Source organism: Manacus candei, unplaced genomic scaffold (genome assembly GCF_025592945.1).
Source record: "Manacus candei isolate 608988 ecotype Guabito, Panama unplaced genomic scaffold, ASM2559294v1 h1tg000014l, whole genome shotgun sequence".
Lineage (NCBI taxonomy): Eukaryota > Metazoa > Chordata > Aves > Passeriformes > Pipridae > Manacus > Manacus candei.
The window spans coordinates 39864785-39891645 of record NW_026138062.1 but is presented as its reverse complement, the minus strand read 5'-3'; the positions used below and the strand labels follow the sequence as shown (position 1 = coordinate 39891645).

Sequence of the window (26861 nt, the reverse complement as noted above, 5' to 3'; positions counted from 1 at the left end):
AAGGATACTGGGTTTTGGTTTGGTATATTGTGCATTTTATGATGTTAAGGATGTTAACTAACATGGCGTATACCATATCATTGATCTCATTTTCATAGTCATCTGCTGAGGGAGCCCTAGGTTTACATTTTCAAACATCAGCCTACCATATTTTTAAACAAAATATTCCATCATACAGATTTTTTTCCCCCAGGCCCATAATAGAATGAAAAATGAGTTTATGTCTTTCAGTAAAACTGTTTTAGCATCTCCTGCTTGGCACATCTAGTAGATCTCAGCCCTGCTAACATTACTCCTCAAGACTTTCAGCACAATTAGTTCCAGGCAATCAATGCATCGTATCATGAAGGACAAGTTTCATTTGCAAACTCAAGGGTAAATATAAGTAAGACTAGCTTAACAGCTTCTAATTTTGGCAGTACAGAATTTTCTCTCTACTCACTGCCTGGATTGGACACTGATCAGTAGAATTTACCCATATTTTATTTACTGCTCCTTCACTGGTTACTCCTGGCAGCTATTGTAACAAAGGTGCTATCATTAAGCTCTCTTCCGTGAATGCTCCAAACATTGGTTTCAAATCTGCTTTTAGCATTTATCCCTACCTCGTGTTTTAAGAGGAGTTAACAAGAGCTGTGACATGGTGCTGCCTAGGCAGCAGAGCACACAGAAGAGGACTGCCCGTATTATGAATTCTGATGCTACACTGCTGTTCCCAGGTGTTGGGATTTTTTGTCAGTGAGACAAATCAAATGCAATGAAGAGAAAAATAAAACTTTATACTGGATTACGTGTTTTTCTTCTTTTTCTGTTTTATTTTTCTCTGAGTTGCATTTCACTGCTGAATGTGGAGACTTCAGATATAATATTTTATTTGAAACACTTTAAAAAAAATTCTCAGTATTCACAATGAAAAGCTAGATCTATGTTCCTACTGTTTTAATTATAGTTTTCTGTTTAGGTCAAGACATTCTGCAATTAAAAACTTTAAGTTTATATCCTGTATTTTCATATTGGGAGAATGAGTTTGAAAGCAAGAAATGTTTCCCAATGGCTATCTCATGTGATTACAATAGTTGATGGCATATCCTGAATCTTTTATCTCTAAAACCATACTGGTTGACTCCAGTATGAGTTGAATAAACACTTATTTTGTTCTATTCCAAAAGTGAATACATGGTTTCTCCATGCAGGTGCCATTTTTGTGAGTTGGATTCAAGCCATCCTATCAATCCATCCATGCACAAAATAGTGAAAAATTACTTACTGAGACAGAGCTTGTGACTGACTCCCAGTTGGTTTCTGAGGCTGCATGCTGGAAATCATCCTAAGGGGAAAAACCCACAGGAAAAATCACTGTTAAGGTAATATCCAAAATTAACTACAGAACCTAGGAAATATTTCAGCATTCAACCTCTGTCACTTTTTCTAACCCTCTTTATTGCAAGAGTCCCTTGCTATGTGTCATTCCTAAATAATGCTATTTCTGTTAAGGTTCCTCCCTTTTCATTGTGTATAAACTAGCTCCTTGCAAGCTTGCTGGGACAAGAATAGGTGGTATAATAATAATAATAATAATAATAATAATAATAATAATAATAATAATAATAATAATAATGATGATGATGATGATGATAACAATAATACCACCACCAATATGATAATTGCTGCTTTGCATAGCAGGACCCAATTTGGTCCAGGACATAATATTTATCTTCTTTATATTAAACACCATCTCTGTATGCCTATAATATCAATGCCATTGCCAAACTGATCTGTTCTGGAAAGAATGTGGACATGCCAATACCCTGGAATTACTTAGTCAAGGTGAAAAGCAGAGTAATCTAATCCATTTAAAAAGCAGTCCTAACATGACTGTATTGCTTTTGGTGCTTGAGCTGAACAGGAGTTGCTCATCTGTACAGGAATGGCACTATGTTCTTTACACCAAAAAACACAGCCGCAGTACATTCACAGTAGAAGTGTCACTGCACCAAACCTCTGGGTATTTATGATTAATTTGAGCACGGGGATGGGTTTCATATCCTCCACCTTTGGACATCTATAAAGCCAACATCTAAGTGAGTTGTTCTTGTTTCCATTTACAGTAAACAAAACCTGGCATTTTCAGGGTGAAAATCATCTGATAAACTGTTTTAGAAACTTAATTTGGAATGACATCGCATCCTAAAAAAGCATTTTTGTCTCCATTGTCTCTATAAAAGGGACATGGGAGGATGATCTTAGGTATCGATGTCAAAACTGTAGATATTGACATGTGGGCACTTAAATCCCAATCCGCTTGTCTGAGAAATCACTACTTAATGAAGAAGCCATTTCTTTAATATTTTGGTGGCTTTACACATTTCCAACTGGAATAACTAAACCATGAAAAATGGAAAAAAAGGCAGCATTACAGAATGGCCATTAAACACACACATGCAGTGAATAGCTAATGATCAACATGATTATGTAGGTAAGGAAAGTGGACTGAAGTGACAGCATACAGAGATTTTAATTTCTAATAACCAAATTTATAATGAAAAGATTTAAAGAAGATGGATCAATGCCTGGGCTCACAATTTTGTCCCAACACAGTATCTGCTAAGCTAGAAACTGAAGGGGAAAATGGAAGGTAGCTGCTCAACTGATGCTCACTAGACTTGATCCTGTATTGGACCATACATATATGCATATATTATTTCTTAGGAATGAAAAACAGAAAGTTGATCTCATAATCTGCTGATTCATCAATAAAATTTTCCTTTACTCAAGAAGGACCTGCTGTCAGATCCAGAATCAATACAGATGGCTTTTTAATGTTTTTCATTTGCTATAGAAAAATATTCAAATATCTCAAAAAGTCACAAGATTGTGTATTCAATATTGCTAATGTTTCTTTTTAAAATGTTCCTTTCTGTCAAATCCGAAACAGCAAAACTGTAGTGATTTCTTCAGTACTTAACATTAGTAGAAATTAATAAACCCCATCACTAAGTGACCTTTGAAACTGCAGGGCTATTAAAAGGCTAGTAATTAAGTGGTCATTTTTTTCTAAGAATACAGAAGCAAAATATTTTAGGTACACTATTTCAAAGCAGATTTTTTTTCTTGAAAGCAATAAAAAGATCTGCAAAAGCTATGATCAGATCATAAATAATTCTGAATGTGGCTACCTTGGCCACATTCTCTACACATTTAGTTGCCCACTTCTTGACAAGCCACGACTTAAATTAAATAAAAATGGATTTGAAAAGCTCATGAATCCTCTGGTAATGGCTGCTAGTTGCAAAATTTGGAAATCATTTCCTCTCAGTCATTAGCTTCCATTTAGCACTTCCAGAAAAAGAACTAAAGTGGCATTGAGTTCTGAGGCATTATTTTAAAACAGGAACAATTTGTCTCATTGAATGTTTGGAGAAGACTGTAGACAACAAGTAATTTTGTGTTCAAAGTGATAGTCCCATTGTGTTATCTAACTGTAGATATCAAAAATGTTTCTTTAGTCTGATTCTTTGAGTTGGTTGATGCCAGGAAACCCCTCCAAAATCCTGAGATAGACATGTGTACCACCTGCTTCTTGGATCTCAAACCTTATGACTGCACATTTTGACTCTGTGATTATATTCGATCTGCATAAACTATTCACAACGCTATGGCTTTTTTCCACCATCAATCAAGGCAGCTGCAGTCATTCTTGGCTTCTTGGAGCTTTCAACCTCTACAGTTTGAAGATTTTATTATCTATGGCTTCTACTTGCAGCTATTTCAAGTAATGATATTAAAGTAGTTCTCATCATTACAAAAGTCTCCCCTCTTTTCTCACCGTTGTCCATAGTACAACCTGAAGGACAAATCTATTTTCAGTGCTATCTATTCAATTTATACTATCTTGTTTATGAAAATTTGCCTATGATCACTTTAGCTGTTGTTTTCTTCATTACTTAACACTAAACTTTTTAGTTAAAAAATTAAAAAAACAAAAACAAAAACCCCCAAACCCCAAAAACATAATCTCTACATCTTTTCTAACCTAATACTGGAAAAAGAGGGTAGTAATAATTTGGTTACGTCACCCTGAAAACAGTGCTTCTATTCTTGTATGTGTCAAGGTAACATAACAGTAGTGCATGAGACTTCAACAAAGCATTGCATTAACTATTCTACAAGCAGCAAAATTACAAACAAAACAACAGGACTACCAATCACCTTCTGATGGTAGCTACTTCCACTGAAGAAAAACGACTTCTAAACCTCAGCTTCCAAAATTACACTTCAGCAAGACAAATACTGAATCAGTCCTTAGAGTTAAATATGTATGGACATTGATATATTGTTCTTGGCTCTGTTTCAGACAAAGAAAAGCTACTCTCTCCTTCACAGACTGACTTTGTCTATAGCCTGTCTCCCACCATTGATCACCAATAAGTGACAAGGAGTCACAAGGAAAACTCTGTGTTTCACCTAGAGCTTTCCCAAGTGGAGATCATGAGGCAAAATCACAGCTACTGATATATGAGACTGCAGAGCCAGATAGCACTGGTTGCTGAGGAAGATGATTTGCAGCCTGGGGGTCCATGACCTGCAGCAGCACAAGCTCGGCGGGGTTGAAGCCATCGGAATTGGTGGGAGCTGTAGGAACAGACAGGCATCAGGAAAACACCAGGGATGAGGATGAGAAGTTTGCCAGTTTGAGAAGCATGTTGTCCATAACTCACTTTGCTGTACCACCCACGTGACAAAACGTGAGTCCTTCCAGTCATGTTGGATTACTGCCTGTTCCTCAAATTAAAAGCAAGAAGCACTTTCTCATATTTCTGTGATTCTTCATTTTTTACATAGTTTATCTCTATAGACCAGTCTTTTGGCATCTTGGTACATGACATCTATGAGGCAGGATGCCTGGGATAGGCTACAGCTGCCACAGGACAGGCACAGCACACTGGCAGCTCTCTCCAGGGGAAAGAAGCAGCCCCATATCTCTATGAACTTCTTTCTAAACTCCTTCTCTTAATCTGCAGGTCTGTGGGGTGAGTGGACTAGGTTTGGTAAGAGATTGTTTATCTGACAAAACAACTATAAACTACAGCTAATGAAAGCTGAGGTGATACTCTCCGCTTCAAGGAGTGGGAAAGGTTCTCAAAAGAGTTGTGATTAAGCATCCCTGATCCTAAGACAGCATCCTTACTGATGCTTAGGCCCTACTGGTTCAAGAGGGTCCTCTCCTGAAGGAGCAACCTCCTCTACTGTGACCTTCTACTCAGATGACAAGTAAGGGGTGAAGGCCAAAAATGAAGGCATGTTCTTGGGGCAAGTAAACATGAGAAAGAGGAAGAATGAAGCAAACTATGGAAAAATTAAGACAGAGAAGCTGAAGAGTTGGGCTCTGTCTGTGGTCACCCCATTTGTGGTATTTAGACATCATAAACTATAAAGCAAAGAGAAGCAGTTTCTAGAAATTTGCAGAAGAACAGAGCCAAGGGATGAACTGAGGCACACAGCAGATCCTGAAAAACCAAATCAGGGTGAAATGGGGCACATTCAAAAAGGTCCAGTACAGAAACAAAAAGTTGTGAACTCTCCATGGAGTGCAAGAATTAGAGACTAAGAAGAATGGAAGGTCTGTAAAGAAAAACTAGAGTAAATTACAACTTGAAGAAAAAAAAGGCAAAATTATCCTACAGTTTAGATTAATAAAAGGAAACTCAATCATACTTTTTGAATAATGGTCAACATTCAGAGCTACTTGCAAACAAGTAGCTGATAAACTTGTATTTGTCGATAGTAATAACAAATTATAATAATCTGGAAATATTTCTTTTTCCTGCAACAGGCAATATTACCAATATTTTCTCCAAGAATTGAATTTACAGATATTACATTTTATTTAAAAAGCGACAGGTATTTCAAGCAAATAAACCCCAAACTCAGAACCTAGTTTGTAACAGAAATGGTGTTAGGTAAGTTAGAAGCAAAATAAAAGTCATAGTTCCATTCAAAAAAGTGCTGTGACACATACTCCATTTTGTACACTTCAACATATTAATTAAAATTTCTCATGTAGCATTTTAGTACACTCCAATTTCTATTCTTAAATATAAATAAAAATCATATAGATGTACACTTTGAAGTATCTTTTTCTTTTACCATACTTTCATTTCATCACATTGCTAGGCCTTAGTTTAATATTAGAATGGCATTTGTTTGCACTTCTCCTAAGGATGCGGTAAGATACCTACAGCAGGCTACTCACTAGGGCTCCAGATGCTGCATTTTTCTTACAGTAATGGTCAAACCACTGCTCTGTTCAGCTCTGGTGACAAGACATCAAAATGAAAGGTACTGAATTCGGAAAGTATGCAACAATGATGGTTTATAATCTGGGAATCATGCCTTGCAATGAAACATTAAGTGGAGGCCAGTGTCTTTCAAGAAAGTCTGATGTAACTTGACCTTGTCTCTCCAGACAATAACGCACAGTCAGCTGCAAGAGGCAATGTTAACCAATGTCACTAAGCTCTATCATTTGGCAGTGCAAGCATTAACAAATTCAGGTAGCTGTAATCTGAAGGCAGCAATATCCAAAGTGGAAGTATGAGCAAATTTTACCGCTGATGGCAACTGTAACTGAAACAGATAAGAAATTAACAAATAACTTTAATTGTATCGAATTTGCTTTTCTATTTTTTGATGTAGTCCCATAAAAGCAGGCCATCAATGACAACAGTATTTTAAAGTCAGTAACAAAAGGTCAGACATCCACCAAAGTGTCTGATCCTAAATGTGATAGCATGATTCTTGCCCTTTAAAAAAAGACATAAATTGAGTTTTTGAAGCCCAGTTGCCACGACATATCAGTAGTTACAACCTTATAAGTGATGACTAAGTTAATACTTGTGTAAGACAACATATAAAATCACTCTTGATTTGTTCTGACACATTTACTAGCTATAACTGAGTGGGGAGCATAAGATACTTAAAATTTCAAAAGTTTAAGGCTGTAATAGTGTTTTTGGTTAACTGCAGTTTGATACATTTATTTATGAAAAGTTGAGGTAAACCATAAGAATAGGAGTATATTTAATAACAGTTATATTTGGTAAATACTTCTCTTCATCCTTCACCTAGCTCTGGAAACAGGCATTGCTGGATGCATACTGTAAGAATGTCCAAGACATTGACATTTAAATGATCTGTCTAAAAGGTCAGATAACACTTGCTCAAATGAGACGATGCTTATGCCTTTGAAAAATCAGATGTCATTGAACACTACTGTATCTATAAGCACCCTGTTTGCTACACAAACCCACAAGAAAGTGTGCAAGACTTTACTGCCATACTGCACAAATTGTGCATTGCCTTTATTTTCTCCATCACAGAGGCCTGTCCTTATATCTCCATGTACAAGGAATTTGCTAATAGCTATTCTGGTGTATACTGCAGTTAAACAATTATAAACAAAATACGAATCAAGTAACATTCACTGTAAATATTCTGCAATTCCTCCTTTGCCATTTTTATCTGAATGGAAAATTTTACTTCTGCAATTAAATGCTGGGACACAAAACTTGAAAGGCCTTTCCAGGCTGTCACTTCCAAAACCCTCAGATTTGCTGGCTGTTTCCAAGCTAAATTTATCTTTATTGCACTTATGTAAGTACCAGCTTTATTCTTTTCTTCCTCTCCCAAGTTTGCTTCCTGCAGTAATTCTGAAGAGATGTTATATCTCCTCTCAGCATACATTTTATTATGCTAAGCAAGCCAAGTTGTCTTGGCCCTTAGTAAGAAATGTCCTCTTCTCCCCCAGTTGTCCCTGAACTCAGTCCAAGAGAAATGGGATTGCTCCATACTATGGAGACCAAAACCATACAAAGTATTCCAGAAACGATGCAGCTATAGTCTAATTGGTCCTGTGCCTAGTACACTGAGAAATTTTCTTCACCCCTCTTCACTAACCAGTGAGATGCCATCTAACAGCAAATACTTTTGCTATTAATCTCTACATGAATGACCTCTTTACTCATTTTTGAGCTGTTGCATTTTACTGCAAATCAATTCTTTGCTGCTCAAGGTCAACCAGTTTTCCTCTTCAATACTCTGATTTTCCCATTCATGAGCAATGCACTTCAGTTCTGTGGATGCTGCAAAACCCATTAAAATGGTACTCTGCAGGTTGTACTCTGGTTGCTAAAACATCCCAAAAATAAAAATGACCATAAGACCAACCCTTTAGAAATTCCCATTAGTGAGTTCTCTCAGGATGGATACTCCCTTCTGCATTACAGCACACTGCTTCCCCTTTGACTGCTATGTGTCCATCTTCTGCAGCATAAGCATTTCCTGTGTTACACTGGGTGAGATGCTCCTCTCAAGTCCAATTATATTTGCTAGACAGCTTTTCCTTCCTTTTCAGGCTATCTTCTAGTCTGGAATGAGTTTCTTTTATAAAGAGATGGGTTCTTTTTCTCTAGTTTCCTGCATCTTTAACCACCTTTTCTGCTGACAAGTGCCCTGTAATCTTTCTAGGTCAGACTAATCAGCCTGCAGGTGCCTGGGCCACTCTCCTGTCATTGATGCTATAGACTGCCACTGCATTCACCATTTCCACATGAGCCCTGGCTCACCTTATCACTATCCAGGGATGAAATCCAGGTGCTTTAAGCTTACACTACATCTGCTCCCTACTCCCTTTAAATTACTATTCTATAGAAAGGAGACTTGCTTTCAGCAGTGACCCTTTGTGCCTTATGGTCTGCAGTGCCCATCTTTTGGCAGCGACACTGGAGAGTTCCAAAGGCAACTCGGCTCCTTGCTCACCCTGGTTCAGTGTCTAAGCACACCTGGGCCACGGTGCCGCCCTATTTTGCAGGGCTTGCTGGTCCCTATGTGGTGCCCCACGCCAGCTCTGCCAGGTCAGTGGGGAGCAGACATCCAGAGGGGTCCTGTTCAGTGCAGTGCTGGTGTCGGAGAGCTGCCAGGTAGATAAGAGCTTGGGAACAGTGATCTCAGGAGCCAAAACCTTGCTGCCAGGTCAAAGTCCAGCACCCTTGTGAGGACTTTGGTCCATGCTGACTGGCAGGGTTTTGGAAGCAGCCTCTCTGGTAACAGGTGAGTCCACCCTGAGCAAAACTGAAAAAGCTGATACTTCACTTTTCCGATAGTGTCCAGGTTGGACAAAACTCTTTCAGAGTTAACAGAAGGCAGAGACAGCTGGTTATTTCAGGTCCTCCTTCTTGGTATGACTCATACCAAATGGGAACGTACTGAAAGGCCCCAGTATTAGGGACAGAAAGAAAAAATATTAATGACAGAAAATCTCCTAGGAGCAAGCTATTAATTTTCTGATTTCTTTCCACTTGAGTTTCTACACATTTTTTATAGATTTAAACACGGTCTATAATCAGTGAAAAATAATCATTAACAAATACAGCCTAATTTCATTTAATATTCCAAGTTTTCCATTGTTCTACTAGGAGGATCTGCTAAGCGCAGACATGCACGCTTACATTTGCAGACATGAATTGGGAGAAATGTGAAAGCACTAATAATAATAATGAAAAACTCTAATGGAGCTAAGCAAATTTAATTCCAAAGCTGAGGACACAGCGTAAAAAGGTACCAGCAAGGGACATTAGCTATCCTTGCAGCAATCCCAGCCTATTGATTTTTTGTGAAGGATCCATTTGTTTTTGAACTCTCTCTAAGAGGATGCTGTTTAATTCTGCAGTAAGCATGCAGCAGGAGCACGTGTTACGTTTCACAAATAATGCAAAACAAAGCAATTTGTTCACCCTCCTTTTTTTGACTGGAAGGCATTGCGTTTTCCTGGACAACAAAAAAGGACTGCTATACAAACTTTCTAAGATGATCAGTAATTATAAAAATAACAAGAATACATGATCTTTTAAGAATACAAGAACCATTTTCTCTTAGCTTTTCCAGGTTTTTGATGGGATCAACAGCAGTTGATTTACTGCAAACAGCACAGGATACTGCTTATTGGGGATTTCATTTAGCTTGAGCTTGATCAAACAGTTAGATTAAGGAAAAAACAAAACTATTCCAACTGAACTTCCAGACCCAGATCTATTCTTAAAAAACACCATTGCTTTTTAAGCTAAATACAAGTACCTTAGGAACTGTTATGCTTCTCATTTCTCTTATGCGTAATTCTTACAAATAGCAATTTTAAGTGACACTATGAATGAAGACCAGGTAAAATCACCTTACATTTGCTACCTTCTTGTAAACAATCTAACTAAATCATGCTAATCAGTTTTGGGATCAGCTTACCAAAAACCAGCATTGAAAATCCTTCTAAATGCTGAAGTGAGACCACAATCTCAGGATCAGAAAGGTGTATTCTGGGTCAGAATTAGTGTGTGACATTTTATTTAAATTCTGACTGAATACAACCATAACCAAATAGACTAAGGATGTCTGTAGAATTGTAATAGGCTAAATATTTTCAAGCAATAAAAAGAAGAAGAATAGTTTACTTCACTTTTATACTAATGACCTGGAAAATGTGACAGAAATTGAAGCTGGAAAAAAAAATAAAATTGGAAAAAAATCAAAAGAAGTTGTAAACACCATTTAATATAAAGGAATATGCTAGGACTACCAGAGGTCAGAAGCAGTGGTAGGAAAGAAAAATAAGTTTTCATTTAAAAGAATGTAAATGGAGAAAAAGGTACAAGCTGTAAACTCTATTTAATGGCACATATGGACTCAGAAAGGAACTCATGCCAAGAGCCTGGATGGAACAAAGGAAAGGACCCATGAAATTAATCTGAAATGTGACACAGTGGCATAGCATACAGGGTGACACACAGAGATCTTCCTAAGGGCATAAAGATATGCTCTCCTCATAGCAAGGGGATACCCACCACCACAAATCACCAAGGGGATACTCAGAAAAAAGCAAGGTTTGTGGGTAAAAGCAGCTCCTCTGGAAACCAAAGCTGGGTATTCTCCAGACAACAGGCACAGCCAATTAGTTTAACTTATGTGGGTGTGATATCAGTATCAATAAAATTGCAGGAGGTAGTTTCATACCCCATCATGGAAATGTCAAGTTTACACCAAACCTGTGCCATCCTGGCCTTGCAGTGCTGGTCTGCAACAGTCAGGTTTTTTGGCTATCCACCTCCATCAGCAATGCAGGCTTATGAGGAGAAAACAGAGGGAGAGTGCTCTTGCACATTCCATCAGAAAGACTTTATTTTGTGGTTCAAAAAGGTCTGAGTCCTTCCTGAACACCAGAAAGCATTTTTAATGTACCAAACCTACAGACAGTTGAATTTCTACTCTGGTTTTAGCACAGCCCTCCTGGCTACCCTGTCCACCTTTGACTAAACCTCCAGGATGGCCACTGCAGCAGCAGAATACCAGCACCCATGCAATCCTCCAGATTTCAGCTGCTGGCAGTACAAGCGTTGTCTCTGCTTTTAATCTATTTCTTAACACACCTGGAAAATGCACCTGAACCAGCACTGAACTAGGACTGTCAGCACACAAAGTTGCTGCTAAGGTGGGAAAGTAGAGTGTTTACTTTCACACATTTCTGACGGAGATAAACTACATATATAGAGAGTAGAGTGTCCTATTTTCTGCTGCCTTACATTATCTGACCTGATTTTTTTTTTTGTCGTTTCATAGCTTAATAATACTAATTTTTCTGTATAAACTCATACATATGCGAAAAGAGGTGGAAGGCCTGAATAAGAACACGACTGATATATTCAGGCTCTTTGTTAATCATCAGCATAAGATAAGCACACAAGACCTTGTGTTCACCATGCCTGCCTAGAGGAGAAGCATCTCAGAGCTAATATGCACATGTAGTACAATAAACATTTTGAAACAGGATCTCATTTCCAGTCAGGGGCAAAAGTTTCACCTCATCCGTAAAAAACAGCAATTGTTTCATGTTTGGTTTAGGTTTCCATACCTACACAGTATTCACAATTTCTGTTCACTTCTGGAGAAAGCACGCCTATTTCCATCACTAGTGGCCTCTTCAGCATGCAACACAAACCATACAGAGTAGTCAGACTACCTGTCCTCATAGTGCCCAAGTTCTTTCAAGAATTTTTTTTGTTTCAAGTTTATTGGCCAGACCTTGGTGTGAGATAAGTTTTTGTGGCCTTGAGGTCTTTTTTTATCCTGCCTTACAGCAGTGGAAAGATTAGCCTCATACCTTCTAGGTTGTTTTCCCAAGTTTAAGGGTTTGTTTGTTATTTTCATTTTTTTTCCTCAAACTGACCTGTAAGTCTGCAACCATTGAAGCCCAGGGCTCACAAATGCCATTAACTCTGTCATTCATGGTGCTGTCAGGAGTGATAAGAAAATGGAAGAAAAGATCACCTCCGTGTAAGAACTTTTGGGCTACATCATTATTAGTAATAAAATGATCAGATACGGCATGACTCATGTCCTCAGATGTAACTATTACCCTGCAAAACAGAGTGGCCACAATAAACTGCACATTGGAAACAGCCCAAGGCCTTTGATGGCTCCAAACTAGCCATGCTAAAAATGTGAGAGGGCAAACAACCTTGTGCCTATGCCTTGGCTCACATCCATCTTGTTTAATAGTCTCTACTGGCAATTCTGGATACACAGACTTCTTTATTAGAGGGTCTGATCCTGCAAGAGCTTGTATTTAGGTTTCATTATATGACTGATGGTTGGACAACAGTGGTGTTTAGACTCAGGAACATGCAATGAGACACCGTGGTGCCTGATTCCTACAGTCCGAGGGAAACTTTCATTACAGCGTTTGTTACCACATATGACCTAAAAAATACATCAGGACAAAAATATTGATTAAAAGGAAGCACTTTTATAACTGGCCAGATCAGAAGTATTATTAAAAGAAAAGGCTTCTGCAGGTTAAGAAAGGGACCTGGAAAATAAGTTTTATCCACCATAAAACATAATTTTGTACAATTAAAATATATCCCCAAAGAAAAAACTATTAAAGTGAAAAAACCCTGTTGTCAAGGGTCACAGAAAAATTGGATCTTATTTGATTCTGCTGAAAATGGTTTAACAAGAAGATACATAAATTCCACAGACCTAAAAATTATTTTTAGCTTCCAGTGCTACAGATGAGTTGCAAAATCTGACCCTATTGCTACAGGCTCAGACCTTCTCTAAGTAAGCTCTGACTAGTCATCAAACTGACAATTGATGAAAACAGAACTGCATTTTTCTTGGTATTAAAAAAGAGGAAGTGTGATAGATCCTTTTTTTTTCTTTTTTTGGCATGGAATGTATGCTCAAAATCAGTTCAACGTGGAGACTAACCTGTGGGTTGAGAAACAGCGAGGGGTTTATAGGCAAAGAATCATGGTAACAATACAGACTCTGGACAGGAGGAGGTGTTCAGCTCAGTCCCACAAAGCTCAGCACCAGGCAGGGGGTTATTTTATGTAACCTAGTCATTCAGACAAAAATTTTCTAGTAAGATTTATCCTATCAAGTCTAAAATGTCAGGAACCCTGCAACTAATAAAAGATGTGTGTGTGAATATGCACATGTAAGGAAAAACCAGAAACACTCTGGCATGTCTGTCATCTGTGTTATTTTGAGGACATGCATGGACTTTATCGACTGTTCAGAGCAAAAGAGAAGGTTGTAAATTTAATAAAGATGTGTGCATAAAAAACCCAAGTCAGATTTATACAGTGCCATGACTGTCTTTGGAAATGTGGTATATAGTGTGAAGGTTACTGGAGCCAGAACCAATGTGCTGAGCAAACAACAGCAGCAGACTGCCAGCTTACCAGCTTCCCCAGCAGGGAAGGAAGGACCTTCTCTGATGATCTGTGCCTGGAACTGCAGAATCAGAATAAAACTAAGAATTTTTAATAGGAAGTGTAGAGGTTCAAAGAGTTCTAGCTATGATACCACCCAAGGAGGAGTGGAAGGATGAGAATAGCTACCAGCTTTCTCCCACCCACCAGATCGGTGGCTCAGTGTGGTCTGAAGCTGATTTTTGTTCTTTCATCTTTCTGGTTTGGAATCTGGGATTGCTGTAATTTGTAGTAATAAAATTTCTTAAACTAGACAGGACCTCAAATAAGTCTGACAGGTACAGGAAAAGCGAGTATCCAAATAAAAGAGGACAGCAGAAGACTCCTTTGTTCATTGCTCTCAGTTTGGCCATGAAGCCCACCTCATCGGCACAGTGTCCCACACTGGAAGTTGGAACACCACCATCTGCTTCTGTACTGTCTTTTAGAAGTTAATCTTGTGGCATTTTACAAGCTTGTTGTGCCTGCCTTTGAGGTGGGAAGATCTCAGGCTGTGAGAAGGTGTAAGAGCAAGCAGTGGTGGAGGCTAGCCTGGAGCTGTGGCTGTAAGGCCAGAACCCTCCCTGAGGTCATGATGCTGCATCCAAACCTGTGGACAATGCAACAGCAGGCACAGACATCTTCAGTGGGAACATGGAAAAATCAAAAATATTATCATAACCCAGTAAGATAAAGTTCACTCTGGAAAGAGGCAACCTAATGTGTTTCTAAATGAAATGCGGAGTGGAAGGAGGAACATAGGAAACATGGGAACTCGAAGAGGGACTGAGCTGACAGAGGAAAACACATTAAAAGACACATTCCTATTGTTAGGGCAGCCAGGCTGGCCACTGCCACACAGACCCGCCTAAGCAGGGTACCCTGGCAGGCAACACCCCACCCACAGTACAATTCTGGTGATACTTGAACCACCAGACTCAGTTCTCTTCATTACCATAGAGACATTGTAGAAAGTTAGGAAAACCTGGGGGAATTTTGAAAAGAACATCAAAAACTGTGAGAGGACTAGATAGCCTGGATTTTTTGGAGAGATTAAAAGCTAAATACGGACATCATTGGGTGATACACACTAAGTGAAATGCAAAGAAGCGTAAGAGCACCCTGCAAATATCTGAAGGAGATATACACCCACAACAAAGAGAACAGACTTCTTTATCATAAATTAGGAAGGAATATAATTGCAGGCAATGGTATGGTATTAAAAAAAGGAAAATCAAAACTGATTATCAAGGAAAAAATATCTTTGCAACAGGGATTTATTAGTCTATGGTTAAATGTCCCATAAGGTATGTTCCTATGCTTGTTAAATTTAAAAATGATACCAGATGATCAAGCAACAAATTTAAAATAAAGACAATTCTTGTCCTGAGGGGAAAAATGAGCTTAGTGACCCCACATCTTAAATGTTTTTCTGCATTATGTATTACTAAGAAAAATCAAAAAAAAAAGGGCCTAAACCAACCCTAAATTTAGCTTCAGAAATCTTAAAACAATCAGTATCATTTGATCCAGAGCTGTAAGTAGTTTACAGCAGTTACAGCTGTTGCAACAAACAAGGCAAAGATTTATTATGTAAGCAATTAAACATCCATTATACACAATAGATTGTGTTCTCTGGCTTGCCAAGAATGACAAAAACACATTGAACAGTGCTAAGGTTGAAACAGACCCTGCAACCCAAACTTGGCTGGAACAAGTACAAGAACAGGATTGTGCTGCCAGGCTTTGTAAGATAGTGCTGACACACAGTCAAATAAATAGTATTGGTGGAATATAGAACATGAAGTTACACCTCAGAGATCCCCTCTACGCACAAAACTGTGAAGACATGCAATTGTTGTTTTGATTTAAAAGACAACTTGCAACCAACACCTGCTGTGATGGGTTTTCACAAGTTCCTCTCTGCAGCTTGGAGGTCTAGCATGTTTCAAGGCACCAGCCACTTCCCCTGGAAGCCTGTCAGAAGAAAATACCAAAAGAAGACTGACTTCTTACTCCAACATGGCTGGTACATTTCAGTTAAGCTGCACCTTGGGCTTTTGTGGAAAATCTAGAGCAGAGACTGCTCAACAGGAACAGGGCCTGGGAAGAACAGGCCATTTCCTCTTCCCTTGTGGCCATGGTGGTAGGGCAGACCAGCCTTGTCACACTGAAGAATCAGGAGTTAATTAACACCTCTTTAAAGCATTGCAATACAGTCTTGGTGTCTAAGAAACCTTTTTACAGAATCAAACATGGTATCTTTCTTCTCCCAACAAATCTGTCATTTTAAATAGATTTCTGGAAAACACCCCACACTGTTACAAAACCAAAATAAAAGTTATGTTCTTCATATATTATGATCATTTCACATGTTAGCATTCTATGACTGTTGCTGAAGTGGAATTGAAGGGCAGGATATGGATTTACAGAGACAGCATTACATCCCCGAGTCAAAAATCTAAAATAGTCAGCTAATGCGATGGACAGGTTAAAGAGTGCTGTTAAAAAAAGTTTGACATTGTAAACTCACCTCATGTTTATACACACTGATGTGTTGTTTAGGGTTAACCTAGGTGACAATGGTTGGATTTAACCCTCCTTTTTAGTGTAATGCAAGAAAGGATCACAGGATCGAGAGAGATCTACCAGCAGCATTGATGGGGTGTTCATGGCATTTTCAGTTTGCTACTGTACTTCCCATCTCTCCTTCTGATGCCTTCCTAATGGGCAACTCTAAGTAGACAAATTAGCTATGAGGTCTTTTTATGTTTTCTGAGAGGAGCTGTCTAAAGGCTGTGATAGTTCTGTTTCTTGTACTGACATTTGAAGAACAGAGAAATGATTAGGTCTCATATAGAATTTTTTTATGTATCCACATACATTAGGACCAAAACTTAAATATGAACCAGGAAGCAGCATGAGCAGTTGCTATGATACTGTGATTCCCTTCATGCATTTAATTAAAATACTGAAGTCACTATTTTGCCAGGTTTACACGCTTCCCAAAAAACCACAACATTCCTGTGGCTCTTATCTGCTATTCTTACATGCTGTGTAGTTGCTTGATCTCATTGCTAATATGATTGTGTGATTCTTGGAATTTGCTTCTCCTGTATTTTGCAAGAAATCATGTTGATACTGAATGAGGTTTTTGAGCCTGTGATTATTTTTGTCTAACATGGGTAACCCTCTTGTACTGTACATGATGAACTTCTTCTGTTGTTGTCTTTAGTACCTCTAACTTACCTCGGAAAAGTAGAAATTTCCCCCGGATCACTGATTTCCGCAGGAATTCTTTAAACAGGTAAGTACTGTCTGCAGGAAATACAGTTCTTCAAAATCTAAAGCTGTCCTAAATAAGCAATGCCTCTAAGTCTTGTTAGAATCATTTATTTGGGACAGGATACTGGATTTGTAAATAGCACACTTGTGTTTGTACAATGCTTTGAACATGCAAAGCGCTACATTTTCTCATCCTTGGCCATCAGCACGATTTTGGTGAATTCTCATACAACGTATAACACAAGACTTGGTAAAAGATATAGTGTTTTCAGCAGGAATTGGGCATTAACAGAACTGCTGTTATGCTAAGGCAGATCGATGACAATATCCTGCAAAGGAACCACATTTAACTGAGTTGTCAACAAATCAGGGTTGGAGGAGAGCAAATGGTCAGTTCTCCCTCATGCTGTTCAAACAACAAAACTGCCAGGCACACATGCTTGCAGCTGAGAAAACACAGGCATTAAGGTCTATTTTCCTTTCTGATTAAAACAACTGTTTTATCAGTTGAAGTCCTGACAGCTTCCAGGAGCTTCTGTCTGCTTACTGGGTCCTGCTGCTTCTGGTCTGCTATCTTCCTGTATCTTCCTTCCTAGCTCAATTTCTTACCCATGTTCCCAGTCGACTTTTTTCACTTTTGAAACATACTTAAACCCAGTCCTATTACTTCTCAAGTTCACAGTCAGAGGTTTTGCCAAAAGAGGTTGATCTAGTGAAATGGCCTTACTTTTGTGTTTCTTTCTACTTGATCCATACCTGCCCTCCCTCCCGTCCTAGACACAGTCTTTCTTATTTCAGGTTCGCTGACTGTTCAAAATCTCACATTCATTTGCCTCTTTTTCTTCCTAACTATGCCACCACAACTCTTAAGCTTTACACAAATCTTTCCTTTCCTTCATTCCCTTGTTAAAAATATTTCCTTAGTTGTCATTCACCCTTCTAGAGTCCAACTGAAACTGCTTTCATGTGACTGTAATGAACAAGTGACACATGGACATCTTACTGCTAAAGAGGAAAGGTTTCTTTCATTATGTGCTTGCCAAGTTTGATATTGTTAGTCACACCCTCTCTGTCCTTTCGTTCTGTAATTTTCCTATCAGCTTTCAAGAATATTTGCTTGTTTGGGGCTTCACCTTCCTCTCTGACCATAGTGTTTTGGTGTTTCTGTTGCCTTCTCTCTCTCTGTGGACTTGCTTCTTCTACTGTGTGTGTTTGCCTCATCCACAAAACCCTTCATTTATGAACTTGGACTATACTTAACTCTCTTCCTTTGTTGCTGCCATGGTTTCATTGCTATTTCTGTATGATCCTATATCAGTCCTTCCCTCTATTACTTGTAGTATTCTCTGATGCCAAGCTGGAAGGTGATTCCTCCTCTCCCTGAAACCTAATTCAGTTCACTACTCTCTTATCGGTGTCATCCCTGACTTTCAAATGGCTTTAAAAATTAGGACACAAGACATGGAGACTCCTAATGAAGCTTAAAATTCAGAGTCACATAGCAGAAGGATTGGGATCAATCTTTGTGTCCGAGATAAGAGTAAACATGGAAGGGGCATCAGACCTTCAGAAGAGACCCACCAAGAGAAGGACTACATTAGTCCACAGTCTAGGGAACACTGGGGGAAGATGCAGACTGGGACAACTGACTGTGAAGTGCTGGGTCAGGTCAGGCTTGGCTACTCTGGTCACAGGCCCAAGCTCCCTGCGACTCATATGCTGTGTTCAGCTGGTGGGTCTCATACTGGAAATCCCGCAAGGTTTTCCACCTTGGAGGAAAGGAGATGGGGCAGGCAAGAATTAGGAGTTAGGCAGTAAAGGTTTAGGGTTTTGGAAGGTGTGACAGTATGCTGAAGGGAGTAAAAGCTCTTGGTTAGATGCAAATGGTGGAATGAATCTTTTAATTAGGAACTTTGACTGTCCCTGGAGCAGCCAATGCTGCCTGAGAAACTGATTGTCCAGATGTGCCTGCCTTCTCAACACAGGAATACCCTTTCCTTATTGCCAAGCTATCTGACTCCCATTTTTGCTTTCTTTTTGTCCTTCACTATATTTTGTTCTGCTCTGAGTGCTGGGATAACCAGAGTGTCCCTGCCTACCACACTGCTTCATTTGTCTACCACACCACCTTCTTTTCTTCCTCAAATCTTGCTGAAGGACAGGTTAGGGCCTACGAATTAAGCAGCAGATTGAGGATTGCTAGATTCTCAGGAATCCTCATTAAATGGAAAGCATTTCCCCTCCCCATATAAATTACTGAAGATGCTCCATGACTCAAGATGCACTGAGACATAATCTATCTTTTTAACACACTGTCATTTTATGTTGCTTTTAAAAAGTTTTAACACCTTTCAAAGTAAAAAAAAATAGAATAAAATTGTACATACATAATCTCCTAAATTCTCTGCTTATGTAAAGTTGGGGAAAGAATGTTAAAGATTTTGAGCAAGTTTTATCTAATTGAAAACTAGGACTTAATTACTTCTTTCCTGAAAGATGAGCCTCTGGTTGATAATTTTACGAGGATAGTATGTCTTGAGCAAACCACAGATAATAGTTTTCTACCTAAACTTAAGAAAAAAGAAGTTTCATCATATAGATTGTCACGAGTTTTGCACATGAGTTGTATTTATAAAAAATCTTTGCTGTCTAGCATAGGTAGGCAATCAAAACTGAAATCAGAGAAAGTAGCAGCTGAACTAAGAAAACATCCATGTGTAAATTCTTGCTTCTACATTCTGAGATCTATTTCATATTCAACCACTTTATTAACCAAGACATTCCCCTCCACCCCATTCCTTTCCTTTTTTACCCCAAGCAATTTAAGGAGATTCTTTCTGTGGATTATCTAACAGCAGGGAAGGTATTCATGCACCATTATCACTTCTCCTGTCACATGAGATATATTATACAGGGTTTCAGGCAGAATATTTTGTCTTGGATATAGAAATGAATTACCTATCTATTCTGTGAAAGAGGTGACAAGATAAACCAGAAACACAGCAGCAAAGACTCATGAAGCTTCCAGACTGGATTCAGCTTAGAATTAAACATTTCTTATGATCTTTATGAATCTGTACTCACAATGGTGGCTGAATCGTCGTGATCATGCTAACTCTTACAAGGGTGTTTATTTATTGACTTATTTAAAAAAACCCTGAAGCCTGCTGCTGCACTACTTGTGTAAACAAAAGTAGAAAAATATGGGGAGCCTTAATTCAGAGTGATGTCAGTGAGTACAAGTATCAGGATCAGGTTCTTATTTAGCCCATTTTCATTTTCTGATTGTTCTTCCAATTTTGTTTGTTTTATTGTGAGTTTAGAATTGTTATTGTTAGTTTAGAATTTGAGCTAACTTTGACTGGCCAATATTCTTTGCATGGGAAAGTAATTAAATTTTATTAGATTAACTGTGGTCTCTTATCCCACTTTGTTACCAATGCTCCTTTTTTTGATCACAAGAGTGGTGACCTACAGCCTGCATGTTCAGCAGAAAGCTATTTCTCTGTAAAATTCCACAGGATGGATCAAAACCTGAAGTTCCCCCCTCCTCCATTCCAGTAATTTGGTTATAGCTCCTTAATTAAAAAAAAAAAAAAAAAAAGTCAATTCAAACAAGACAAAATTACTCAGGATTTAACACACTGATACACATTTTGACACGTAAGTTTATCCTGGGACAAATGCACTTATGTTCTCCTGTTTAGTACCACTTGTCCACCACTGTTTGTTTACAATTCCAAAATAAGTTTGCAAATAAGATTTTCCTTAATGCCACGTGATGCTTCCTAGTCATGAATTGTATCAAAAAGAAAAGGAAGGTAAAAGCACATATATACGTGTGTGTGTGTGTATATATATATATATATATATATATATATGTATATATATATGTAAAAAGATGTACAGGTAAATATATTTTTTAACCTTACATCTTTATATAAATGCGGGTTTATGCAAATACATATACATAAGTTCCTTGTTTGTAGCCCTTCTTTACAATTATGATTTTAGTCAAAGTTCCAAAATATGGATTTCATTTAGGATTAACCAAACAATTAGTAAGGCAATAGCAATTTACTGTTATAAAGATATAAAAAAAATGTGCCTTTTACAATAAACTTAAAATAATGTTTGTAAATAGCAAATGCAATCCAAGATTTTCTAACTGTCTCAGTAAAATGTAATTAGATGGCAGAATTGGGAATTTTAATTCCAAACATTCACCTTTAATGTTGGAACATGGTCCTGAATGAGTTCCTAGACTGTTTCAGTAAATGTCCATGCTAACGAGGTTGTAAAACATGGGATCCAATCTTGTTAACATTCCGTTCTAGAATAATGACATTGGAAGAACTTGACTTCAGAAGGAAAAAGGAAATTATATAAAATGATTATTTATCTTCCTCTGTTTCATGTATTCCTACACTGTTGTGAATGACTATGTCCTTAGAGTAAGAAATTATATAATGAGTGAGGTAAAAATACTGGAATAACTCAATGCCTTGTATACTACAAATTGAGTTTCTAAGGCAACTCAATCAAGAAAAGCATGAAAAAATACCAAGAAATAAGGGCTTTAAGTGATAATGGCAGGGAGGAATTTCAAACAAATTTGGAGTCAAGTGAGGCTCATGACTAATAGCTGTCCAGGGCTTGCTCCAGACCCTTTCTGCTTTAGGTCTGTGAAGTTTAAAGAAAGAGGCAATTTTTAAAGAGGAAATGTTTCAAGGGAAACATTTCTCTGTGCAGATATGCAGGCTAAGCCAGCCAACTGCACAGCTACAACTGGGGGCTTTGAATGTGAAGTGTCTGTGGAGACCAGTCACCAGCTGTGCATACCTACCTCCTCTGGCAACGTCACACATAGCACAGAAGAGTGACTTTTTCCATACAGGGACACTTTTGACTCTTATGGAACTTAGGATCAGCAGTGGGCACTGGGTTGCACTCAACACACTAATAAACTCCTGATGTCAGATCCACCCTAAATCTCCCACTCCAGGGAGTGAAGAACTTCATGAGCAAAGAGCAGATCAGGGACAGGCAGCAGGTAGCAGCATGTTGGACCTGCCTCTTGTCTCCAAAACCATCATCACTGTTCCCCCTCCAGACTTCCTAGTCCCTCAGACCCACAGAGGGGAGGGCAGAGGTGGAGGTGCCAAGAGGCAGAGGATGAGGGAAGAGGAGGAGGAAGAAGGTGGAGCGAGCCAGCCTTGGCAAGCCAAAGTTGCTAAATGTTCAGGTGGTCAGACTTTATTTCACAGATTTGCTCTCTTTGTCCTTTGTCCTCTATCTTATATTGGGACAGTTAATTACTCATATGCATGCATACATTTTTCAACCTTATACTGCTAAAGATCATCCTTGTATTTTTTTAGACTAATTTTCCAGAGTCACTCAGAGTTGTAATCCCACTGTCCTGAGCGATCGAGCCCTTTCATGGGTTGCTTACTTTCCATAGCTTGTTTCACAAAGGTAAATGTGATACAAGTGATACAAGTCTAATTTATGTCTTTTTTAGAAAAATAATCCCCTTTTCTTTCTCTAAATGGTACTGAAATGTCAAGTTAATACAAGTACACAAAGATAATGAAGGGTGTTTCTGCTAAGGTCTGTGCTGCCTCATTTGTGCCTCATGCAGAGTGCTGAACTAAGTAAAAACTTGATCTGCATCAAATGTAGTGAACTTAACTGACTTCCTTGAAGATTTATAAATGAGAGGCCAGTGAGCCAGGCTGTGAGGTTGCTTGGAGAAATTCACCCAGTCATTCTGGCACCATGCACAGGAGATGCAGCTGATCAATAAATTCCAAATCGCTTGATTTCATTTTCTCTGGAAAATTATCAGAGTCTAGTATACAAATAAACAACTGCCATGCAGATCCAAACTCCAAATATAAGAAAAACAAGGGAGTAAAAGATTTGCACATATTTTGAGCATCATTTTTCAAGAAATCCCTCAGAAGTAACTCTGTCTCAGAGAAGGTTATTAAGAAAGAAAAAAAAAGCAACGTAAAGGTCCTTCATTTCATCTCATACAAAATACCATATGTTTTTGCATGCTTCATTAATGCTTCTTGGTTTACTGTCTAGAAACACACAGTGAGTTCAACCTTCAGGGGTCAGCAGTGCTCAGCACATCTATGAACTGAGCTCTAAGTGACTATGGGGACTATCGAATAAGGGCTGACTCTGCTGAATATTAATCCTGCACTTTTAGGTTGGACCATTTGGATTCTGAAGACCAGTTAAGTACATATCATTCCCCATCTTGCAAGTACCACTAATCACCTGTACAGTGCTCTTCTCAGAAATAAAATAGTATTTCATTCAGAGAGTGCACATGGAGATTATTCTTGTAAATAGATATGCTAGACTGAAAAATTCTCTGTTTACTCATAGTTTTGAAATTAGATAAATACAGTAGCCTTTTCTGAGCTTTCTAGTGCAGAAAGTCCTGTGTCTTATGAGTGATAATATTCACTTTCTTGAAAGCCTGTCTGACTATCAGACTATCTGCACACAGTTTGGAATTAAACTCGCTAAATGCAGCAGTTTCTGTGGCTGCTCTGAAATGCAAGCAGTATAAGGAGAGGTTGCTGCTTCACTGTCTCATTTTTATGCCCAGTGGTCTTTCATAGCCTGTTCTGTCTGAATTTGAGTATTAGTAGATTGCCTTTAAATTAGAGTAAATTAGAGCTCAGGATTTACTTACAGTGTCATACCTTACTCCACTAGAAGCCTAACAATTTAAATGTAAGGGAGCACAATCTTCATACTTTTACTCTGTCTTGAGAATGTGCTGTTTATGGACTCTTTTTAGCACACTTAGGCACACATGCATGCAAAGCCAAGAGGTTGAAGTGAAATGACTCAAACAGTGGATCTCTCCTGTTACAGCATTATTGCTATTCCAGGCTTTCTTATTCTTGTTAAATGACAGTGGATTGAATAAAAAGGGATAAGAAATGGGATGGATATGAAAATAAAATGATGACAGTATAATAAATTAATGCTTACCATTTCCTGAGTGTTTGCAAAATCTGTCTCTTTCGAGCTACACTGCACCAAAAGCATTATAATATTAATCAGGACAATACAAAGGAATATATATTTGTATCAAAATCTACTTAGAGCAATGATCATTCCTGCTCCCTAAAAACAAAACCAAAATGCAAAAAAAAAAGGAGGATGTTTTTGTCTCATTGAAACAGTACAATACACTGCTAATGCTTCTGCATATACAAAGAGGTGTGTTTATATCTGGCTAAAAATACAGCCTGAGCCTTAGCACATTGTCTTGCATGTACAATTTTTTTGCATGCAGAATAAACTACTCTGAGAATCATAGCCATAACCCCTCAGTGTACTTTTATTTGACCTCAAATGAACACAAAAAAGGAGTTCATAGAGCAGCCATTTCTTTGCTATTTCTGCAGCATCTCTCAAGGCACTGGCAGTGCAGCCTCAGTGTAGAACATGTTAGTGCTTCTGAAACATGTTATTAGAGTAAATCTTGAACTGAACTTGACTTTGTTTTATATTTAATGACAGGATGTCAAAAATACTTTCATCTGTATTAATACAGTTGCTGTAATGAAAATACTTTAAGTCATTTACTGTTTTGATCCCATGCAGTTAGTCACACCATCCAGTCTAAGTTCTGATTCTCATGTACACTGCAATCTGTCTCTCACCCCTGCCACACCTAGGTGACTTACCACAAGGGAGTAGCATATCTTGAATCCAGGTTTAGCCACAAAATAGTCATCAGATTTGAAGGTTATCTTTATGTGATTTGTTCTTGATGTTATTCTTGGAGGTATTTCCTTGTGTCCACACCACCGTCCTCGTATAACTGTGCTGGTCTCTGATACATCTTCCACTTCCACAAAGTCATACCTGAAAACCAGTAGGAATAATTAGTTTTTGCTAACTCTGGTTACAGAGGGTGGTTGCAAATTAATGGGAAGGAGCACAACTGGAGACACAAAGACAACTGTCCCCTGTTCTCCACTCCAAAACATCAGACTAAATATTACAAATGGTGGGCATGCTCGTGCAGCACAAAATACACTAAGCTGAAAGCTACTGCCTGAGTATTCAAATGAGTGATTTCTGGGCTCCTGGAACATGACAGACAGTATTTTCTAACACATTAAAATAGCAATGAGAGGCACTTGCATGTGCTTAGTATACAGTAAGCATACACATTGTGTTTCATGTGGTGGGTAAATAATTTAGAAACCTGATAAAATATTATTTAAGGCAGGCTGCCCAAGCTGAGCAGCTGCAACCACTTGTGTACTTTCTGGTGGTCACCCAAATCCCTACAGCAGCAGACAAGGATCCCGCCTGCTGTGTCAGTCACAGGGCTGGAGCTGTGTGGCCACTGTGCCAGGAGCAAAGGGAGATGCTGGAAGGACACAGGGTAGTGCACGCTGCTGAAAGGTGCTTGTTAGCACCTTCCTTGTAGGTGGCACAGCGCTCCTGTAGGTGGTTTGGAAAGACTTATATCAAGCTTTCAAGCAGAAAAGTATGCTGGCTCCCTGTGTGCTGTGGTGGGGACTCTGTTGTTCACATGGATGCTGTCACCAGGGAAAATGCAACAGCATGTCTTGTCCTGTGCAAGGTCACAAGTTAGCAAGGCACCTGGGGCACAGCAGTGGCACCCTGAGCCCAAAGAGGGATCTGACAGGAGCAGCAGGCATTAACCCCTAGCAATAAGGGGATACAGTAGCAGCACTCATTGCCCCAGCATTTGTATTCACTCGTTTGGGTCATTTATTGAATTCATTTATTGATCTGGAGAATAAAGAAGGCAGAGAATAAAGTTCTGATTTTACTACATCTGTGACAAAAACAGTTTCTCAGTATCAGTGAAGCCAGAATTAGGCTCCACTCATTGCAGCCGGAGAGAGAGAGGTGATGACAAGAGGGGCAGGTTAGGTGCCATCCTCATGGTGCAATTGAGCCTCAAAACTTTGGGGATCTTTACCAGGAAAGCTTTCTATTATCAGAGTGCCTCCCTCAAAGAGAGAGTTTAAGACTGTTAACCAATTCTTGCTAGCAATGCGCTCCTCCCTGCTCTGGGCCTGTGGGCCAAACAACCCTGCCCGGTTGTGGGAGCTGTAAATAACAGACCTGCTTTTCTTTTCTGCTGAGAGCCCATGAGAAAAAACCCACAAGTACTATGTGGTTTGAGAATATCAGCACTGTTTCTTTTATTTTCACCAATCCCAAATTGCACAGAACAGAAAATAACAGATTCACCATGACCAAATCACTTCCATCTGCCCAAACTCTGCTGAAATATTCTTTTTTTGTAACACGCCAAAATTTAGTTCCAGGGGGAGGTAGACTTGTCTCAATCTCTTCCCCCATTCCATCCTCAGCTCCCACTCCCTCATGGTGATGGATGTTGTACCAGCAGAGCTCTGTGCTGCCCACAAGAGCATCCACCATTGCCCCCCAGGCAGCAAGGCAGCCGTGAATGCCTATTGTAACATAGGGGGTTGCAGTGTTCACCATGAGATAACCCTGTAAGCTTTGGTGAAAGCTGTCCTGACTGGCCCCCCCACTCTTTGAGGCCAGAAGCCAGAATAACTGGTAGCAAAACCAGTGAAAATCCATGGACTTTTAAGGATTATTTCTGCTTTCAACAACAGAGGCTTTGGTGCAACAATCATGGAAGTAGGTATATTCTCTGTGCATCCAAGGAGCCTCAGAGGCTGGGTAATTTAATTGCTTTTCAGAATCATCTCTTATCAA

The 26861-nt window shown here is 38.9% G+C and overlaps 1 protein-coding gene across 5 annotated transcripts in view; it reads right to left on the bottom strand.

Moving 5' to 3' along the window:
* Positions 1-26861, bottom strand: part of PDGFD (platelet derived growth factor D) — a 149076-nt gene that overhangs the window by 36116 nt on the left and 86099 nt on the right. For 3 of the 5 annotated variants that reach the window (XM_051779857.1, XM_051779858.1, XM_051779861.1), the window contains 3 exons: positions 24812-24992; positions 24111-24152; positions 1268-1327 (listed from right to left, as the gene is read on the bottom strand). In XM_051779857.1, the coding sequence (XP_051635817.1) occupies positions 1268-1327; positions 24111-24152; positions 24812-24992 (283 nt within the window). The remainder of the gene's footprint in view (positions 1-1267; positions 1328-24110; positions 24153-24811; positions 24993-26861) is intronic. The other 2 variants (XM_051779859.1, XM_051779860.1) reach the window with 1 other exon arrangement.